The 19,573-nt window shown below is 38.0% G+C and overlaps 1 protein-coding gene across 1 annotated transcript in view; it reads right to left on the bottom strand.

The window, feature by feature from the left end:
* LOC103509351 overlaps positions 1-14,962 on the bottom strand; it is a gene marked incomplete at its 3' end in the record, with an annotated part of 18,114 nt that extends 3,152 nt beyond the window's left edge. The window contains exons 1-2 of the mRNA XM_017444158.2: positions 14,678-14,962; positions 9,166-9,428 (exon numbers count right to left, since the gene is read on the bottom strand). Coding sequence (XP_017299647.1) covers positions 9,166-9,428; positions 14,678-14,947 — 533 coding nt within the window. The remainder of the gene's footprint in view (positions 1-9,165; positions 9,429-14,677) is intronic.
* Positions 14,963-19,573: the final 4,611 nt, after the last annotated feature.

Genomic DNA, 19,573 nt, shown 5'->3' with positions numbered 1-19,573 from the left:
AAATTTATTGGAACCTGTGTATATTTGGTAGGCGATGAAAAAAAGCAGAAAAAGAAGAAGAAAACAAGAGTAAAAACAAATCCAAGAAAGAAGAAAGAAAAAAAACCGTGGTACATAAAAATTAGACATAGTTTAATGGAAATATTACATCATCGTATATCAAATGCTAGAAGATATTTTGTGACGCTTCATTCATAGTTTATGTTTTATGTGGTTTATATGTAGACAGCTTCAACATTGGCGAATATTTTACAAATTTCATGGAAAGTGGTAATTTTATGGAATATTTAGGCAGGTACACACCTGTAACATAAGTTTCCATAGGGTTAACATTTTCAATACTTTATTCTCAAGATTATCGCAGTAAGAGCTTTTCCACAAAACCAAAGAAGTAACAAATTATAATTATATTTTAAATACATTTTCTTATTTTGTGAGAAGTTTTGTAAAATAAAAGAAATCGCTCAAAGCTGTCTACAGTATTGAGCAAAATTCATCAGAAAGACACTACAGAGGTGATAGAGTTTAGTGTTTGTATTCAGTGTTCAGTCATTTCAAAAGTGGAGTAAATCCAAGGACAATACGCTTTTTGAAATCACCGATTCCATGGATCATTTGGTTCAAAGTAAAATCCACTCCAGCAACTGTTCCATGTTCAACATACCAGATCCCCACAGATCACTCAAGTTAAGCAACGCCTAGGTTGGCTACTGTCTGAACGGGTGACCGTCTGGGGGGAAGTGGTGTCCTGAATCGAGGATTACACTCAGCCTCGTGTGGACATCTGAGGCTCTTGTGAAATCCAAACGAAAGTGTCTGAGCCATGTTATCTATGATCTTGGCAGTTGTTAAGGTAGGCACTTCCATATGACCAGGATTTTATATTTCATATTGAGAAGAAGCAGGAGATTTCACAGTTTGTTTGTATTCAGTGTTCAGTCATTTCAAAAGTGGAGTAAATCCAAGGACAATACGCTTTTTGAAATCACCGATTCCATGGATCATTCGGTTCAAATAAATTCCAAACCAGCAACTGTTCCATGATAAACATACCAGATCCCAACAGATCACTCAAGTTAAGCAACGCCTAGGTTGGCTGCTATCTGAACGGGTGACCGTCTGGGGAAGTGGTGTCCTGAATCGAGGATTGCACTCAGCCTCGTGTGGACATCTGAGGTACTAGTGGAGTCCAAACGAAAAGTGTCAGAAGCCATGTTATCTATGATCTTGGCAGTTGTTAAGGTAGGCACTTCCATTTGACCAGGATTTTATATTTCATATTGAGAAGAAGCAGGAGATTTCACAGATTTGTATGTTCATATTCATAGTACAGAGTAGGTACACACATACAGCAATAAAGTAACTTTTTAACTTTTGAAAAGATTTGAACTTTTGAGAAAATAATTTTGTCTCCAGGAATATCAATCAATACGTATACAACTATACATATTTAGGACAATCATCACACAATTTCGGGAATTCACAGCAACATGTTGCTCATAGAATTATCGAAATATCAATATATACTAATAATCACGGTCGATTATGAATAATCAGTATAATTACACACTTTTGAGAATTTACAGCACCATATACATTATTATAGGTTTTGGACGTAGAAAATACTTTTCACTAACAATCACAATACCCTATGTGAGTTGTATCACATAATCATGTTTATGTTTACAATCAACACTAGTGGTTGATTGCCACAGACCACACACACGCACACCACCACACACACGGTCGCGCTACGCGCTCCCTGACATGTCCCACAGTGCAGCATAATAGGCATAACTTTGGACCGCTGCCATTTTGAATCAGGATGGAATGTGACAATTTTAAGTAGCCTATGTCACCCGGAGTACTTTTCTTAACAACCACAAAAAATGTCATCAAAATCGGTCGATTCGTTTTTGCGTGAAAAGAGGACAACCAAAGGTGTATTTAGCGTGACAGACAGACATACACACATACAGAAATTTTTCTAATGTGTTTTTTGGAATCGTGGATGCATAAGGAGTAAGAATAACTTTTCACGATTCTAAGCAATGTACAGTTGTCGGTGAGTGCTTTAATTTTTAACAGGTCACGTCGCGCGACAAATGTTGCAAGTGAAAACAGGTGACGTCGCGCGACATTGTCGCACGACAGAGGTCGCGTTGGTGGAAATCCACCTTAAGCAATGTACACACAAATCTACAATTTTATTTATATAGATGATACTTCTCACGAGTCAAAGTTCCTATTTATAACGTTGAACATCAACGTTTAGATATTGAAGAGGCATTTGACAACCATCACCATCAAGGATGTCCCCTTTGACCAATAAGAAACACACATCTACATCTTCATTCTTCAAACTTTGTTCTATACAGACAAAATATTATGCAAGGTTTGTCAGTAATATTTACTAGCCACAGCAACCTGAGAGTTTTATTTACTCAACCTGAGAGTTTCTATACATAGCCTCAGTAATATTTACTCAATCTGAGAGTTTCTATACATAGCCTGCACTCACATAGCCTCAGTAATATTTACTCAACCTGAGAGTTTCTATACATAGCCTCAGTAATATTTACTAGCCACAGCAACCTGAGAGTTTCTAGTGGTTAAACATACATAGCCTGCACTCACATCACATCCGCTCACTAGCAGGTTCATAAGAACACTGTTGTGTCGTGCGCTCTGTGCTTGGTTTTGATGAGTCTGTGCCATCACGGAGGGTGTTCTACTGCGCTTCCAATAGCCTCTGTGGTCCCACTCAGGTGGAGTAGCACATCGCTTGTTACCGCTACTACTGGACTTCTTCTCCAATACTGTCGTGTTAGTTGAGCCTGCAATCAAACAATGGAGGAACGCATATTAAAATCTGGATCATCTGTAAAACGGAACACTTCATCCAATAGTTTAACCAACACATTGTTACCGCTACTACTGGACTTCTTCTCCAATACTGTCGTGTTAGTTGAGCCTGCAATCAAACAATCGAGGAACGCATATTAAAATCCGGATCATCTGTAAGGAACGGAACACTTCATAAAGTAGTTTAACAAACACCGAAATGTTCGTATGATCCCATTCTGCAAGGTCAGATGAAGTAGCAAATTAAACTGGGCAAAGTACTCAAATATGTCTTTTCCAATGAAAATTATACTCTGCTTCCTCACCGGATATCCAAGCAAGGAGTAATGTGTCTGAGACCTTGGCGAATGAGTAGATCTTCTTGTACCACGAGTCGGCGAGGTCTTCTGAGAACACATCAAATCATTGTCAAAATTACACTTGAATCTTGGAAAAGAGGTCTTATCGCTCCGAAATTGAAGAGAGAAGGGGGCAAGATAGGAGAAAACCAGTTATTCCGAGAACGAACCTTATCTGTTTAGGATAGAGTTCGCCCCCGGGCACCTAGCGCTTACAAGACCGGCACGCTACCCTCAAAGGTCCAAGTTAACTATAATGGGATAGTATTTCTATCACGTCTACTCTTGAGGTACCGAGTTACACTGACTTGACTGACAGACTGGAAATTTTTAGTTTTAACAATGGGTGTGGTCTTGGATAAAAATGGATGGGCGGCAATCGTCTCTTGACGTTCACACCCCTACCGGCAGATTAAAACTGTAAAATAAATACCCAAAGTGGGTAACTATATCGACCTACCCAATGTTTTTTCATGATACCAATGAATCGCGAAATGCTTGTACCTAGTACCTAAGCATGTATGTAGGTATAAAACGTCTTAACCGGGCTCTATGCTGTTTTATTTACAGAGCCCAACAAACTAGTACACCATAATCACACAAATAACTGACTGACTGACTGATTATGACTGTACATAGGTATATAATTATATATATACATATATACCAACCTACAGCTTGGTAGGGATGAAACAACCCCGCCCTCCTGCCAACAGAAACTCTAGAGCTGTGTCCACACATCACTGTCTCGACAACATAAATTCAAATCGTAGATCGACGGCGTCGACTATGTGTGGACGCAGCTTAAGATTCGAAAAAAGTAGGAAAGTCCCGAAGCGTTGACCCCTCATACGGAGGATGTGGGTGCGACGCAACTTTCAGGAACAGGCTCCAAGGTAGTATGAATAATATGGAGGATAAGGGTTAGGTCTTGGGTTCCATTCCCACCCGGGGCGGATCTTATCTTTAACAGATAAGATTCGTTCTCGGTAGGTAATGGGTACCTAACTCCCTCTTTTGTCTGTCTCGAGAACGGTAAGAGCTAGAGACTTGAAATTTGGTATGTAGACTATGTAGTTCACAAATGTGACAAGGATGCAACTAAAAACGTTTGGTTGAGATAGGTGCTGCTGTTGGCGGTATTTTGACCGCTTTTTGGCGTTTTTTCCCGTTTTTTGGCGGTTTTCAGCTATACCGACTAAACGGTTAGAGATATTGTAAAAGTTTGGCTATAAGAACAAGAAGACCCAAAATAAGCATCATTCAATAGGATGAGGAAGGTCGTGTGATGTTCACACCAGATTTTTTTTTTTTTTTTTTACACTTGTAACTGCTGTCTTAGAGTCCCGAAAGTAAAGAGAGAAGTAAGACAGGAGAAAGCCAGCCGTTCCCAGACCGAGCCTTATCCGTTTAGGATAAAATCCGCCCCGGGCAGGAATCGATAATCGATTGAATGGAACCCGCGACCTAGCGCTTACAAGGCAGACGCGCTATCCTCCAACCTAACTAGGCTGGCTTTTATATATATGAAGGTACTCGAAACTCAACAAGTAAGCACCTTGATATGACTGCATTACTCAAAATAACTAGCTAACTAAATACTACTTAAATCATTTTTTCCATTAATTAGGCATTAATTATTTTATTTAAGACAAAGCTCCCTTGCCACGAATCAAGGATTCAAGAATAATTATCTTGAATCTTTAGTGTGGCAATTCTAGTCTTCCCATCTCTTTTGGGGTCGACGGATGGAGGCGGGGGGTATGGGGGGCCACCCTCAGGCTCCACGCGTCCTTCTGTTGGCCCCGGGGGGGTTGGGTGGACTAGTGGTAGTGCTGTCACAATTTAATCTTTTGTAATTGTCATGATATGTCAAAATTTAATAATAAAGCATAATTATTACTATTACTATTTCACACTAGTAATGTAGCTACTAGTGATTATTTCAAAGTATGGGTGATCTCAAAAGAGAGTAGCCCGAATATTGAACCTAAACACAGAGCCGACCTTACCAGGACTTGAACCCGGAACCTCTGGAGTGCAAGCTTTGTATTGTGTTCAACATGAATACTTGTACATATCCTTCCCCGATTAATACAGTGTGCTAAATTGTACGATTTGACTTTGGGAGTTTGGGACTCGATCCATCAACCCATGGACCTGAAGTCTATCGCACTAACCGATAAACTAGGTACTGAAGTCAAAATAAATCTTCCGCCAAGTAGGTGGTAGGTAGTTATTTATTGAAAATTGCAACTTACCTCTTAGACAGTGGATACATACACCTTTGAAATTATTAGTTTTAGGTAAAGAAGAATATCTTCAAGGCTGCCAATCAAGCTGGCATTATTTGTGTAACTTTCATATTAATTTACAATGTTCATGGAACAACTGTGTTAAAACAAAGCTTACTAAAGTTCTACACTATGTACTAACGCATACATAACTCTCTTCCACCACCTGGAAATCTATAAGATCACAACAAAATGGCCAACACAGAACTCTTAGATTACAGAATTGTTATCTTCAATGAGGATAGTAGGTATTAGGAAAGTATAGGCACGTAAAGAAGAAAACAAACATGCTTAAGAAGCATTTGATATATTCTAAGGGACTATTGACATAGCATTGTATACCTTACAGTCCTTAGTTACATCTCCCTAGGAGCATCTTGAATTTTACACCGCAACAAACTATTTATACTTCATCAAATGGAAAAATATTCTAATTTTTATTCCATACATTGCCATTTGTCATTAGATGGCCGATCTTACCACTGGGAGTCAACACAGTGTCCAGGATTTTCTTTGATGTCACCCATTTGATTTACACAGGCCAGTATTTCTTAAAGACTGGATTAACTGAAAACACTTTATGGTAAGGTTGAGTGTTATTAGGTAAGGTAAAAAAAGAATGTTAAAGTTAGGTAAAAGCATCTAATGAGATGATAATCATGAGCATATTACCTGTTATGCAAGTTTCTCGTTTGAGAAGGCACTGAAATATAAGATGACGTAGGTATCGTTCCTCAGGACTCACTATGTTCCTCAGATAGAGTTCTATCTCTAGATTAATATGTTCTCCTACACTATGGATATCTTCAGGCGGTAGATACTGGGATAGGAAATACTCCTCGCATCTATGCAGGAAACAAATGTATGCCTCGTAGATCTCCTGTGAACACAAAATCAAGTTTACATCAAGGGAGGTTAAAAATAGTTTAACATTAACATAGTTAACATTAACATTAACATTAACATAGTTTAACATTTTTTTAGCCTAGTGTTTGTTCTTCTATCACAATTTGGACACAAGCATGTTAATATAGTGTCAATAGTCGTCAATACAGTGACGGAGTCTAGAATTATAATTAGGGCAACCTTCACTCATTCATATATTGTGCACAGATTAAGAGGAAAGCTTAGGATTCGTTTAAGCTAAACCCGACTTATAGGACTGTTTGTCCCTACACCTAGGCCTCAACCTTAGAATTGGTCTGGGTTTTGTATTATTTAGGTAATTTTACAGGCGGAAATTATTAATTAGTAAAACTTACCAAGATAAACAGCCCCTACGGGTCACCTATGGGTAAATCTAAAGCAAATTCAGTGAAACCTGTCAAATTGGGAATCCAATGAACTGACAATTTTTTCCCCCGTTTATCCATGTTTCCTATTACGGGATATTGTAAAGTAAAAATCTGGTGTGAACATCACACGACTTTCCTTAGCCTATTGAATGATGCTTATTTGAGTGTTCTCTTACAATATCTCTAACCATTTAGTCGGTATAGCTGAAAACCGCCAAAAAACGGTCGAAATCTGTCCAAAAGCGGTCAAAATACCGCCAAGCGCGGCACCTATCTCAATCAAACGTTTTGTGTTGCGAGTTGCATCCTTGTCACATTTATGAATTACGTACCAAATTTCAAGGCTTTAGCTCATACCGTTCCCGAGATATTGTTGAATTACACCGAAAACCGCCAACAAGCGGTAAAATGCCGCCAAGTGCTGCACCGGTCTTAACCAAAAGTTTCGTGTCGCATCCTTGTTACATTTGACAGCTACATACCAAATTTCATATCTCTAGCTCTTACCGTTCTCGAGATATTTTGTTTACAGACAGACAGACAGATAAACACACGGACCAATGGCTGAAACTTTGGATTTAGGCTCTAGGGACCTCAAAACGTGTTATGGCTATGGCACTAAAAACTGACCATCGAAAAATTTACCCGATTACATTGCTTTCCTTCCTATAGGATAAAGAAAGTATCTCTTACCTAGAACTTTTTTCACATGATTTTCGTGCAAATAATAAAGAGAAACAAAATTCTTACTTACCCTTGAAATTTCTGTGAGTGATAATACTGAATTACATAAACCTGCAATTCCTAAAAAAAAAAAAAATTTGCACCGCTTATCCGTTGCCACTGCTAAAGTTATTGGCTGACCTCATTCTTATTGTATTATAGGGAGATCAAGTCGAAATTAAATTCCATTTTATTTTTCCTATATTTTCCTAATTCGCATTTAAAAAAAAGCTAAAATCTCCAAATTTGAGTACCTTTTCTTTATTTCATCCTAAATTCCCTAATGTGACCTCCTTAAGCTGGGTTACGTAAATATTGCTAATTTTATATAGTTTTAGGAAATGCCTTATTTTTCCAATGATTGGTGAAACTAACTAGATAGTGCAAACTACAAAAAAGGCGTATAAAAAACGGGCCTACATCTTCCTTAGATGTTTTCTAAAGTCTCAGACACACACACGGACCAATGGCTGAAACTTTGGATTTAGGCTCTAGGGACCTCAAAACGTGTTATGGCACTAAAAACTGACCATCGGAAATTTGACCCGATTACATTGCTTTCCTTTCTATAGGATAAGGAAAGTAAAAAGGGTAGTCTGGATACTTAGGACCCAGAAATCTCTTACCTAGAACTTTTTCCACACGATTTTCGTGCAAATAATAAAGAGAAACAAAATTCTTACTTACCCTTGAAATTTTTCTGAATGATAATACTGAATTACATAAACCTGCAATTCCTAAAAAAAATAATTTGCACCGCTTACCCGTTGCCACTGCTAAAGTTATTGGCTGACCTCATTCTTATTGTGTTATAGGGAGATCAAGTCGAAATTAAATTCCATTTTATTTTTCCTATATTTTCCTAATTCGCATTAAAAAAAAGCTAAAATCTCCAAATTTGAGTACCTTTTCTTTATTTCATCCAAAGTCCCTAATGTGACCTCCTTAAGCTGGGTTACGTAAATATTGCTAATTTTATATAGTTTAAGGAAATGCCTTATTTTTCCAATGATTGGTGAAACTAACTAGATAGTGCAAACTACAAAAAAGGCGTATAAAAAACGGGCCTACATCTTCCTTAGATGTTTTCTAAAGTCTATATTATTATTATTGTAACATTACACTTTGAACTTTTATTATTCCATACTTTCCTGGAATGAGGCCGTGTAGAAAAATGTCTGTTATACAAAAACGACATTTGTGATAGGTAGGTAGGTATTTGCTATGACAATTCATTCACAAGCACATTAAACATAGAGCTGATTCCTCGTCTAAAACTTCAGCTGAATAGCTAAAGTTTGTGGCTATTCAGCTGAAGTTTGTGTCGATTATTATTATTATTGTAACATTACACTTTGAACTTTTATTATTCCATACTTTCCTGGAATGAGGCCGTGTAGAAAAATGTCTGTTATACTAAAACGACATTTGTGATAGGCATTTCAATAGGTAGGTAGGTATTTGCTATGACAATTCATTCACAAGCACATTAAACTTAGAGCTGATTCCTCGTCTAAAACTTCAGCTGAATAGCTGAAGTTTGTGTCGACTGAGGACGAAACAGCTCAGGTCCATGGCATTTTCTTCTAAATCCATTTTCTTAGTTCTTCAGACAATTCTTTAATAATAATAATTCCTTTATTTACTTACCAGGAGGAGGTTTTGCTGTGGCTAGAGAGGAGGGGATCCTGTGATGTGAGAGGTTTGGGTGGCGTAGAGTGAGCGCCCCACATGAGGTCCCCGGCTGTTAGGAGAGGTACATCAGGTGGCATGGGTATGTACGGTGCTCTCGATAGCTCCTCACCCCCAGAGTCTACCAGGTCCAACCCCCAAAGGGAACTCATGGAGTCCTCTATCATGGGAGGGGAGTCCTCTATGCTACTCAGTGAGGGGATACTACAGCCGCCTGGACTCTGTGAACACAAGAATAGAGAGAGAGATTAATGACTGAACTATACAGGGGAAATAACTTTGAACCTATGTACACATGGGAGGAACATAATAAGGATCGAAGACTAGCAAGGACAATAAAGTAAGGATATGAGTGGTCTCTGCGCTTGTTTGCCATGCAGAAGGCTCCCAGAGTCCATTATCAGAGATACAAAAAAAATGCACTCTAATTTCGAATGAAAATATTTTAACAGATTACTTTCTGGTGCCACACACTATAATAATGAATTATGTACATGCACCTCAAGTACTCTGGTACTGATACGTACATAAGTGTGGTACTTATGTATTACATATAGGTAATTATATTTGCAGAAAAACCTGTTTTCGTAAACGGTTGAACATTTAAATTGTCACGTTTTAAATTGCTTTCGTTGTGATTTTCATTGAAGGAAAAGAAAAGGTGGTGAAAATTTCCCGTGTTATAAAACTGTAAGTTAGTTCATGCAAGCCAACGGTAAATTTTCACCTCTGAACTTGGAAACATGAGGTCCCGGGTTCGGTTCTCGGCAGAGTTAAGGTTATTTCGACTCTGTGCTCGGAACATGGGCTGCACTAAACCTCGTTAGGAAAACTGTGTAGCTACATTCGAGTAGCAACCAGTGGCGACATTACCAGAGTAAGAAGAAAATTTATAGAGGTGATAGAATCAGATTGGACAGATATGTTATTAAGGAGCGCGGTAGCGCTCCGCCCCGCCAAGTCAAGAAAGTTTGACCGCGTACTATCTACTATCCATTGAAAGAGCACGGACTAGATTAGAGTATGAACCACTCTGCTAGGCAATATTTCCTACTGAATGAGCATTGGGTATTGGATTATAGCATACGTCACTGAGGTGTGAGGTAGGTATGTGTACATCAAGGTTACCTACTGGTAGGTATAAGTGTGCGTAGTACAAGGTGTTTGGATACCCCAGTAGCTTTTAGTAGTAAAGTCAACCTTCAACTTGAAATTTTGGAATGAGGTGATTCCTATTATCTACGTAACTACGGGTAGATAGGTAGGTAAGTACATAGGTATGTAGATAAGCGGCTCAATAAGTAATAGAGCACATGGATAGGTTTGGTAGAACACACTGCTTTACTTCTCAACTATATCAAGTTAAGTAATAGGTAGAGGTACACTGAGAAATTATTGATAGCGTGCCACAAGTTAGGGTGGAAGAACTCTATTATTGGGTTACTTCCCCTGATTTAGGTTGTTGAAAAGCTGTATTAAAGTGTTGAGCTTCCTGATATACATCTCTATATTAGAGTTCTGGAACCAAGTCACTCGATCAGTTCTGCAGTTCACTGAACGCATTTCTTAATCCCTTGCCTGTCTTCCTATTGAATGGTCTACTATCTCTATCAAAGTACCTACACTGTAATGATATGATATCTACCTGTAATGATAAATACAGGGTTTATACGCTTTTCCCGGAATGAAATTCCATGACTTTTCCAGAAAATTTCCATGACTTTTCCAGAAAATTTCCAAGAGTTTTCCAGAAAATTAGGGGGCGGATGTACTTAAAAATCAGCAAGATTACCCCCTTCATTTAAATAAAATATGCAGAACGTCAAGGGATATGAGGGGGAAAGCGCCGCAGGCCGTTTTTCGGAGAAACTTGATATTTAATTTGAACATTTTTAATTTCTGACCGGGTGACAAATTCCATGACTTTTTCAGGTTTTCCAGTTTTTCCAGGACGCGTATAAACCCTGAAATAATATCTACATGTGGTGTGTATACTGTTAAGCTACATTCGAGTAGCAACCAGTGGCGACATTACCAGAGTAAAAAGAAAATTTATAGAGGTGATAGAATTAGATTGGACAGATATGTTATAACAGTTGTTATACTATCTACTATCTATTGAAAGAGCGCGGACTAGATTAGAGTATGAACCACTCTGCTAGGCAATATTTTCTACTGAATGAGCATTGGGTACTGGATTATAGTATACGCTACTGAGGTGTGAGGTAGGTATGTGTACATCAAGGTTACCTACTGGTAGGTATAAGTGTGCGTAGTACAAGGTGTTTGGATACCCCAGTAACTTTTAGTAGTAAAGTCAACCTTCAACTTGAAATTTTGGAATGAGCGTAGTACAAGTACAAGGTGTTTGGATACCCCAGTAACTTTTAGTAGTAAAGTCAACCTTCAACTTGAAATTTTGGAATGAGGTGATTCCTATTACCTACGTAACTACGGGTAGATAGGTAGGTAAGTACATAGGTATGTAGATAAGCGGCTCAATAAGTAATAGAGCACATGGATAGGTTTGGTAGAACACACTGCTTTACTTCTCAACTATATCAAGTTAAGTAATAGGTAGAGGTACACTGAGAAATTATTGATAGGGTGCCACAAGTTAGGGTGGAAGAACTCTATTGTTGGGTTACTTCCCCTGATTTAGGTTGTTGGAAAGCTGTATTAAAGTGTTGAGTTTCCTGATACATATACATCTCTATACTAGAGTTCTGGAATTAAGTCACTCGATCAGTTCTGCAGTTCACTGAACGCATTTCTTTATCTCTTGCCTGTGTTCCTATTGAATGGTGTATTATCAAAGTACACTGTAACACTGTAATGGTATGATATCTACCTGTACTGATAAAATAGATATCTAGGTACATGTGGTGTGTGTACTGTTAGAGTCTGATACATAGTGTAAGATAACTATTTCAGTTTTGTTCTTAATACTGGACTTCTTCTCCAATACTGTCGTGTTAGTTGAGCCTGCAATCAAACAATCGAGGAACGCATATTAAAATCTGGATCATCTGTAAAACGGAACACTTCATCCAATAGTTTAACAAACACCGAGTTGTTCTTAAGCAAATGATCCTCGCATCACGAGTAGTATCCTAATATATCTAATTGACTAGCAAGGTCAGGATGGCGTATGCCTTGATACAGTGCGGGACAAACGATGCAGTTAGTCAACATTTTTTATCTCACCGTTGAGAAACGCAACGCCACTACCAGTTCTACCTCTCAGTAAATCAGGTTACTTGGAAATGTAAACGGTTTTTTTATTGTTTTATTATTAATTTTTTGTCTGTTTTTTTCTTCTCGTCGTCGCCTTTTTGGCTCAGAATTTAAATTAAACAGTTCCTCAACTGTCCTCATGACGCTGAGTACATCCTGAAATAGTCAGCAGACGATCATCCATCTACAATCTAGGTACCTACCAACCAACTTCAGTGATCTGCCAAGAACTGTGTGGATTTAACGTTCTGTTAGTTAATGTAAATAGGTGCCGTTCCACGATAAACACTCTCAATAGGATAGGATCAAACACCGAGATTAAATTTAGACTGTGGTGCGAGCCAGAAGTCAGGTACCTACATATACTCTATCGTGTACAGTTTTACAAGTGAGTAGAGAGGTATTGTTGTCGTGCACACTTGGAACAGATGCACACTGGTGAAACGCGTTGCATGAAACGTGTAGCTTGAGTTTAACCAAAGAAATTATTCTGACATTCGGCTACAGCTGAATCCGCTACAACAACATAAGATTAACACAGAGCAGTGTTAATCTTATCTGCGGGTTTTGATCTCTCTTGAAATTATTCATTTGATTGTTTTTATTTTCCGAGAATCAATTACGTGCGCAAGCGTCACTAGTGGTTTCCACTGAGTTACTATTCTTATTGTACCATTGTGGTAGTGGTAGTACTACGACTGAAATATTTATCATATGATGCAGGTATATGTACTACAATACCAAATCTCTGAAGATAAGTAGTAAAATTTTCTGTTTACCCTGTACCAAGGGGACAAAAACTGTAAACTTTGTCCATGAAACATATTATTAAAGTAGCTTTTTAACTTTTGAAAAGATTTGAACTTTTGAGAAAATAATTTTGTCTCCAGGAATATCAGTCAATACGTATACAACTACGTATACATATTTAGGACAATCATCACACAATTTCGAGAATTCACAGCAACATATGTTGCTCATAGAATTATCGAAATATCAATATATACTAATAATCACGGTCGACTATGAGTAATCTGTATAATCACACAATTTTGAGAATTTATAGCAACATATTAATTATGTTGTAGGTTTTGGACGTGGAAAATACTTTTCATCACACTCTATTTGAATTGTGTCACATAATTATGTTTATGTTCATAATCAACAAGATACTTCTCACGAGTCAAATATAGGTAGTTCCTATTTATAACGTTGAACGTTTAGATATTGAAGAGGGATTTGACAACCATCACCATCAAGGATGTCCCCTTGGACCAATAAGAAACACAAGACTTCGACATCTTCATTCTTCAAACTTTGTTCTATACAGACAAAATAATATGCAAGGTTTATAGCCGATTTCACCAATATTTATTCAGTCATTAGAACTCCTGTTAAGCTAACAGCCAGTTCTAACGGGCTGTTTGAGGCTGGAATGAAGAGTGGTGAAATCCACCATTAGTCAGTAATATTTACTAGCAACAGCAACCTGAGAGTTTCTATACATAGCCTCAGTAATATTTACTCAACCTGAGAGTTCCTATAACCAACTTCAGTGATCTGCCAAGAACTGTGTGGATTTAACGTACTGTTAGTTAATGTAAATAGGTGCCGTTCCACGATAAACACTCTCAATAGGATAATTCCAAATAGATTGAAAGGGATTTAATAAAATTTGGGTTAGAGGGTTCTGCTCTATCTACTTCAAGTACCTACCTCATCATATCTTATCTTCTCACTAACTACCAACGTGCTGGGAATTTCCAGTAGGTACAAATAGCAAGCACCTACATTATCCGTGTTATTGCATAACACCCCAAATATCATAACATGGGTATCAATTATTATCAATAGAGCATTCTTATGAATCGACTACACTAACTTGTATTTTGTATTGATGGGCAGATTAGGTACTTACAGAGGACCAATCTGTTTCTTGTTTCCTTTTTTAACACAAAAGTGAGCAAAGGTATTTTGAGTTAGCGCTATAACGAGGTATATTCTTTAAGAGCGGAAATGCTTCAAAAGTGGGATTTCTTTTTAACCTAAAAATGCTTCAATCCACTTTTGCTTCTGTTGAAAAAAGAAAGAAAACACAGCGTAGTTTACTTACATGTGTAAGAGCATCAGACAGACGACACCGAAGCGAATACAATAGTCCGTCCCCTATACCTTTTATTATTAGTAATAATAAAGGAAGGACGGACTAAAAAGCAACGCGTAGTTTACTTACATGTGTAAGAGCATCGGGTGACAAGGAGCGATCATCTCTGTAAGTATAGAATGAATGAGAGGGTGACATGTCTGCCATGTGCTTGGAATTGTCGCATGCATCACTCAACAGAGGACAATAGTTATCCGGCAGAATAAATTCGTCTAGTAAATCCCCCATGAGTAAGTCAGGGGTGTCCTCCAGGGGGATGCACGTGTCACCGGCCGTCGGAGCCAAATGGGTTAAATCTTCCGGCTCGTCTTTCAACACTGGAAACAGAAATAAGAACATTGCATGGGTTAATTATTGATTCTTCTTCTTCTTCTTTTTGTCAAAAGGTTTGAAAGAGGAAACTATAACGGTTAAGGTCTTATTGTCCTGAAAATGAAGAGAAAAGGAAGCAGGATAGGAGAAAGTCTGTTTAGGATAAAATCCACCCCGCGCGGGAATCGAACCCGCGACCCAACACCTAAAAGGCAGACGAGCTACCTTCGAAGCTAACTAGGCTGGCACCTCAGTACAATTAAAAACAAATAAAATGATTGTCAGAGTGTTTTTAGTTCGATTTCGTTCAAATCACTAGAATACTCTGATAAATTGCTGATAAATCGGAAATTGCATTGCTTGTTAATTCCAAGAGATAACTTTTATGGTCCTAATAATGCTACTGCATGAGATATAAATTAAATCTCGATTGAACCAAAACATATAGAGCTGTGAGTGTTGAGAGATTAGTGATTATAGCCAAGCAAATTGCTTCAACCAAATGTTTAAACTTCGGCCATTAAAGAGATAAATTATAAAAGGGATTAATTTGTTTAAGCAAAGCTTTTACAAATGTCCACCTCAAAATAACGCTACTAAATATTCATGTTTCTACCGGGTCTCGAACTTCAGCCCTCCGGATTACGATTACGTTCTACTTCTGAGCTATTGGGATTGGTTTCTAGGAAATAAATTCAAAATCCAGAATGAAAATCCCACTGCAAAAATTGAAGAAAACAAATCCTAGCAAACAACCGCGGACACAAAACCGGCTAACTAAGCTGGCACCTCAGTACAATTAAAAACAAATAAAATGATTGTCAGAGTGTTTTTAGTTCGATTTCGTTCAAATCACTAGAGTACTCTGATAAATCGGAAATTGCATTGCTTGTTAATTCCAAGAGATAACTTTTATGGTCTTAATAATGCTACTGCATGAGTTATAAATTAAATCTCGATTGAATCAAAACAACAAAACATATAGAGCTGTGAGTGTCGAGGGATTAGTGATTATAGCCAAGCAAATTGCTTCAACCAAATGTTTAAACTTCGGCCATTAAAGAGATAAATTATAAAGGGATTAATTTGTTTAAGCAAAGCTTTTACAAATGTCCACCTCAAAATAACGCTACTAAATATTCATGTTTCTACTGGGTCTCGAACTTCAGCCCTCCGGATTACGATTACGTTCTACTTCTGAGCTATTGAATTGGGATTGGTTTCTAGTTTCTAGGAAATAAATTCAAAATCGGAAATAAAAATCCCACCGCAAAAATTGAAGAAAACAAATCCTAGCAAGCAACCGCGGATACAAAACCCCTCACCCTGTCTAATATTTCGACAAGAATGAAAACGGAATATCCCAGAGTAATCGAACTACAACTAGACACAATTGAGTAAACTTTCAAACACACGAGTTCGGAATTATTACAAGTGAAAAAGAAGAAAACTTTCGTCTGCTGTCGTCACGACAGACAGGTGAATCGATATACAGGATAACAGGAAGGTAAGTACGTTATCTAAAACAGGGCCGTAGTCATGGACATTCCGACTGGCAAACCGAAGGACGAGGGTTCGAATCCAAACCAAGCGATATTCATGCCTGAGACATTTTCTAGCATCCTAAGACCAGATTTTGCCCCGATGACTATAGGAATAATTTTGACGGTAGTATTCCACATCCTTTCTATTTCTATACCCAGATCTTTACATTTCAGTATCTTTACTGCTTCCTTCCTTTCTATGTTCATATCAGCGGGTATAGCGACATCAATGATTAGACACATCTTTTCCTTTCTATCTCTAACTATTATATCTGGCTTGTTTGTGTTGATGGTTCGGTCAGTTTGTACTGGTTGGTTATACAGGATGGTGACGTCATCTTGGGTGATTACAGGATTTGTTGATGGTTCGGTCAGTTTGTACTGGTTGGTTATACAGGATGGTGACGTCATCTTGGGTGATTACAGGTTCAGGTACCCTCAAAAGAGCCAGTGTTATTGTCTGTGGCTTGACAGGGCTGGTTTTGTCTCAGTTTTACGTCCTCCAGCGAGACAACAAGAGGCTCTCAGCTTCACCAGAAATAATTAACAAATTTATTTTTTTTCCCCAGGTACAGCTCTACCTGCCTAATTATGAACATATTTTAATGACACGATGCACATGTTTCCATAGAAACAGAACTGTCATCTCCCGAACACAATAAATCTAATTCCGCGTCCCTACGAGAGAAAAAAAATCACTCCCCAGATTTATTTTTAAAATTTGGACGAAGGCCGCCTGAAAAATAGAAAAAGAAGAGAACAAGAGCTGATGTTTCCTCTCTTTCTAAATGACGACATGAAATTGTTTATGTTTTCGGGATAGCGTGTGCTTGTCGCAGGTTGGGGATATCACAATGTTCCCTCTGGGAAGATGTTACTCGAGCGGGCCTTGGGGCCCCAAAGAGAATAAAATCCGCCCCGGGCGGGAATTGCACCCGCGACCTACCGCTTACAAGGCAGACACGCTATCATCCAAGCTAACTAGGCTGGCGTTTAATATTTCAAGACTACTTATTTGATCATTTGATTTCTGACCCAATCCATTCGAGCCTTTGCAGGCCCAGGGCCCCTTTAACGGCCCTTTTTCAGCGTGAGTTCTACAATTTATTGAACCATGCACTAAGGCGGCGGTGACATTACTCCGAATTTTGCGTGCGAAAACTTGCGAAAATTTCGCACTTCACGAAATCCTGGAACAACTAAAATTTTCGCACGAAATCGCATCAAAAAAACAAACTATTTTGATCGAATTAAACTGGTCGTAGTGGTCGTATTGCCATGAAGTATTGCCAAAAAAAAGTAAAAAAAAAAAAAAAAAACTGCATGCTCTCACTGTGGAAGTTCACAGAAGAAAAGCAAAGAAAGTAAAACACAACCAAGAGAGAAAGTGATCATGTAAAAATGTAAAATAAAAATTAAAATCTTATTTTATTATTATATTATTTTTTCATTATTTAGCGGTGGGCGGGGCATCACGAGCGTGTCAAAATGAGAAGAAAACATGGTTATTACTGCTCTGGTATGTTCTATGCAAGGAGTACAAGAATCATCATTGTATGAAAATTTATATGAACAAGATACCGTGTACACAAGTGAGATGTAACATCTTGATTTATTAAATTAATTTTTGAGCACCGTTTCTTTGGTGAATCCTAACCTTGATAGATATTGCATTACTATGATTATTTCAGAGATGTGCGAGTACTGTTGTCTTATAGATGTTGCACCTCACACTGATCTCATTGGCTTTGGCTAGGAGTTATTCACATGTGTCATGAAATGCTAAACACTGTTTTTGGCATGAACGGTCCAAACTCACCCAAGCCTTGAACTGATGAAGGCACGAACATCTAATTACGAAGAGAATCGGAGAGCGAGAAATACAATTGAGTGAACCTACCTATACTTATGTATGTGAAGATTGTGAAGAGACAACTTGTAACGGGGGGAATGGGAGGTTATCAATTCATAAGAGAACAAATGATGTCATTTTGGCATTTGAATCCTAACCTTGATAGATATTGCATTACTATGATTATTTCAGAGATGTGCGAGTACTGTTGTCTTATAGATGTTGCACCTCACACCGATCTCATTGGCTTTGGCTAGGAGTTACACACATGTGTCATGAAATGCTTAACTCTGTTTTTGGCATGAACGGTCCAAACTCACCCAAGCCTTGAACTGATGAAGGCACGAACATCTAATTACGAAGAGAATCGGAGAGCGAGAAATACAATTGAGTGAACGAACCTATACTACTTATGTATGTATGTATGTGAAGATTGTGAAGAGACAATTTGTAACGGGGGGAATGGGAGGTTATCAATTCATAAGAGAACAAATGATGTCATTTTGGCATCCTTGCGATGAGGAAATCAATCAGATTCAGACTAACAATATGACCTGTGTGTTAGCTCATAGTTGGAATTTAAAATATTTTGGGCCAAAATATAGGCCAAATCCCCTCAATTTAGCTTTCAAAAAGCCATGGACATAAACATAACTGATCGGTCTATCTCTCCTTCTTAGATAGGCAGGACTCTGAAGAGGAGATTCTTCTACTATCGAGCAACCCATCACAATGCTTCTGAACACAAATCGCCCACACGTTATGTTAATTGCCTTCATTATAACAATACTACCCCTAAGCAAGGTGTAAAGAGAGAACAATAAACTATGTTCGAGTCTCTTGGTGCTCTACAGAGTCCACAGCCAAAAATTTCAAATGTTTTGAATTTTCGGATTAGTAAGAGAGAGGCCTGTTGATGTATAGCTTATTTACTTCATGTATGGACATACATAGCTCTTATGTACTTAATGTATGAACATACATGTCTCTCATTTACATATGGAGAGGCATCTAAATACATAATTATGTTATCTACATAGAACAAGAGGTTTCTTCTACTATTCAAAATGTTGTTCTCTCTTCAGCGTTTCCACAGTATGTTCTGACTGCCCATTCATTATTAATCATAATATTAATGATCAAATTTCTCAAGGCAACTTGGTTTCGTCATGGTCAGTTAACTTCTCTTTATGTTTTTGCCAATCTAAAATTTCGCTCAATGAGAACAGACTAATCCACACTACTCTTCTAAAATCT

Source organism: Diaphorina citri, unplaced genomic scaffold (genome assembly GCF_000475195.1).
Source record: "Diaphorina citri unplaced genomic scaffold, Diaci psyllid genome assembly version 1.1 scaffold489, whole genome shotgun sequence".
NCBI classification, from domain to species: domain Eukaryota; kingdom Metazoa; phylum Arthropoda; class Insecta; order Hemiptera; family Psyllidae; genus Diaphorina; species Diaphorina citri.
Note: the sequence above shows the minus strand (reverse complement) of the source record. Positions and strands in the feature narration are given on the sequence as shown.